Raw genomic sequence first — 2,765 nt, 5'->3', positions numbered from 1 at the left:
GCTCAATGATATTAGCTAACATAAAACATAGCTAGAACAGACTGGTGGTAGGCAGAGGCTGTCTGGGACAGGAGCAAAGTACGAAGATGATAAAAATTCAGAGAGAACTGGCTGAGTATAGGAAAACAGGAACACAGGCGTTGCATATAATCACTGGATAAAAAAACCTGGTGCAGGCAAGGAGGAGACAATCTGGTTAAGACTGACAGAGAGGGGCGGGGTGGATGAGCAGAGAGTGGTAAGCAGCAGTCAGCCCAAAAATCTGCAGGCTGCATGACAAGAACTGTAGCTGCTGCTTGGACCTTTTGACTCTTAATATATTCTACTGGGATACGATACAATAGAACAATGCATTGCAGAACATAATTGTGTGAGGGAAACTAGACATTAAGGTCGCGCCACATACAGTACAGACCAGTACCTCCTACCGCCCCTCAAAAAGACTCAACAAAAAGCAGGATGACACACATTTCTGTCAGTTTTTAACAAATTGTTCAATCTCAGTAAGATTCAAAGGTGAGCACCAATCTACCTGCTCTGTTGGATTCCAGTTTTCTTTATGAGTTAACTATTCTAATACATAGACATGCTCTGATCTAAACCATTTAGCTCTGACTGTTGAGGGATTGTTGTCCTGCTAGAACGGGAACCAACGTTCTAGTCCCAAGTGTTTTGCTGCTTCCGACTAGTTTTCATTTAAAATTGCTGGACATTAGGTTGCCTCCCTCTTTCCAACCACAGTGACCAGATTCTCTATTCCCTCTGGAGAAAAAAGGCTCCTTAAAACAAGATGCTGCGTCCACCATGTTCGATCATTGTTTGACTCTCAGGGATTTTTCATGTAATAATAAAATAAAAATTTTTTCATCAAAGTGGAATGGACCTTTTTCCAAAAGTTTGCTGCGTCCTTCGAGTGGCTTGTGAAAAAGTGTGAACTGGACTTCTTATGAATTTCTTGCCTCTATGGTTTTCTTCTTGCTTTTTTCCCTAAAAGCCAGATTTGTAGATTGGCTAACTGGAATGACCATCCTACCTGCTCAGACATACTGTTTTTTCAGTGAACATCTGCACAGTCTGATGGACTCCTAGCAGACAGGTGTAAGCAAAGCTTAAGTTTTATGATTGTGTACTAGAGACTGACACGGGAGTGGATTTTCACTCCTGTCCCGTCCCACTCCCACAGAAAGAAATTGTGTCCCGTCCCGATCCCGGGCCAAGGTAGAAATCTCAATCCTGTCCCGTCCCACTCCTGGTGAAATTACTCCCACTCCCATCCCGCTCCCATTCAGAATGACTCCCGCTCCTGCACCACTCCCATTCTTGTTGTCTTCAATAAGATTTGTTTGAATACATTGAATCTGAATTTCTATGAAGGGTCAGTTAAGTTCCTGTAGTAACTGTTTGTCCCTCCATTGTTGTTTTTGAGCGCGGGTGAAAAACTAAGAGCGGAAGCAGTGTTGGTTTTTGGGTCGTGTAGTTTTTTTGACTCGCATTATAGTGTAGGCTTCAAGGAAAAAACTACAAAATGGCGGCGCCAGTACTGGATTTTTTTCCTTTCTATTTTATTTTATTTTCTGGCATCGATCCTAGTTTTTTTTTTATTTATTATTGGTTTGCTCCCGTCTGCTCCCGTTAATGTTTAATCCTGTACCGTCCCAATCACGTGATCGTTACTAATACTGACTCCCATCCCAAGGAAATCCCACTGGAATCCCGTGACCCGTGGGATTCCCGAAAAAATGTCAGTCTCTGTTGTGTACATAATGTCTGTTGGTTTAGTTGGACCACTATGACTTGAATGGTGTGCAAAGGCTCTAATTTAACTAATAAAAGGACCATGGAGTGCTAGTTATCCTGATTTCTTTGTGTCACTTTAAAACAGTGCATCCATTTTCTTTTTGGAGTTGTGAAAATGGGTTTACTCTTTTCTCTAAGGTTTAAGATGACTTCTAAAGTGATTTCTCTACATTTTTGCAGTTATGCCGTACTCCCATATTACCATTTTCAGATGATACACTGAATGTTTCTCTGTCTTATGGCTAAAGACTGGTAAATTTTTTTTCCAACCTATCCATACTTTAAACTCTGCTATAGCTTTAATGGTGGGCCATCTGCTGGGTTCCCTGGTTCATAAAGGTGTTTGTTCTCTTAAGAGAAATGTCTGAGACTTACACATGGACCTTTAGAAGTCAGGCGACTTCTAAAGGTTCATTTACTCTGGATTTTATTTGGAGAGTTTACAGATTGAAAAGCGTTTACCACTCCCACTTTACAGACTTCTGTGTGTTTTTATTTGCTTTCCCCGACTCCAGTCTGAGATGCTGCTGCAGCACCAGTCCAACCCTTGCATCGTGGATAATGCAGGGAAAACACCTCTGGATCTGGCCTGTGAATTCGGCCGGGTCGGGGTAAGCCCACGTATTTAAATCTGTCTTTAGAAAGATTCTGGAAATTCAACTGATTCTAGGGCTGGCCTCTTGTTCTCCTCACCGAAAACCTCTTTCATGTGTGTGTAGGTGGTCCAGTTGTTGCTGTCTAGTAACATGTGCGCCGCTTTGTTGGAACCTAAAAAGGGAGACACAGCAGATCCAAATGGGACGTCTCCGCTCCACCTGGCAGCCAAAAATGGACACATTGATATCATCAGGTAAGCATTCATCAGGTCAGGGATCACAGTGAAAGAAGTGTTTTTGGATGGGTAGGTGTGTCGTAGTAACATTCCTCCTTTCCCAATCTCTGTTTTCACGTCTCCTTCCTTCCTTCCT

General features: G+C 42.5%; 1 protein-coding gene across 1 annotated transcript in view; it reads left to right on the top strand.

Annotated features, from left to right (window-relative positions):
• caskin1 (CASK interacting protein 1) overlaps positions 1-2,765 on the top strand; it is a 167,543-nt gene that overhangs the window by 105,822 nt on the left and 58,956 nt on the right. Inside the window, exons 4-6 of the mRNA XM_015397860.1 lie at positions 2,046-2,049; positions 2,313-2,408; positions 2,517-2,647. Coding sequence (XP_015253346.1) covers positions 2,046-2,049; positions 2,313-2,408; positions 2,517-2,647 — 231 coding nt within the window. The remainder of the gene's footprint in view (positions 1-2,045; positions 2,050-2,312; positions 2,409-2,516; positions 2,648-2,765) is intronic.

This window comes from Cyprinodon variegatus, unplaced genomic scaffold (assembly GCF_000732505.1).
Source record: "Cyprinodon variegatus isolate N-32 unplaced genomic scaffold, C_variegatus-1.0 Scaffold893, whole genome shotgun sequence".
NCBI classification, from domain to species: Eukaryota; Metazoa; Chordata; class Actinopteri; order Cyprinodontiformes; family Cyprinodontidae; genus Cyprinodon; species Cyprinodon variegatus.
Note: the sequence above shows the minus strand (reverse complement) of the source record. Positions and strands in the feature narration are given on the sequence as shown.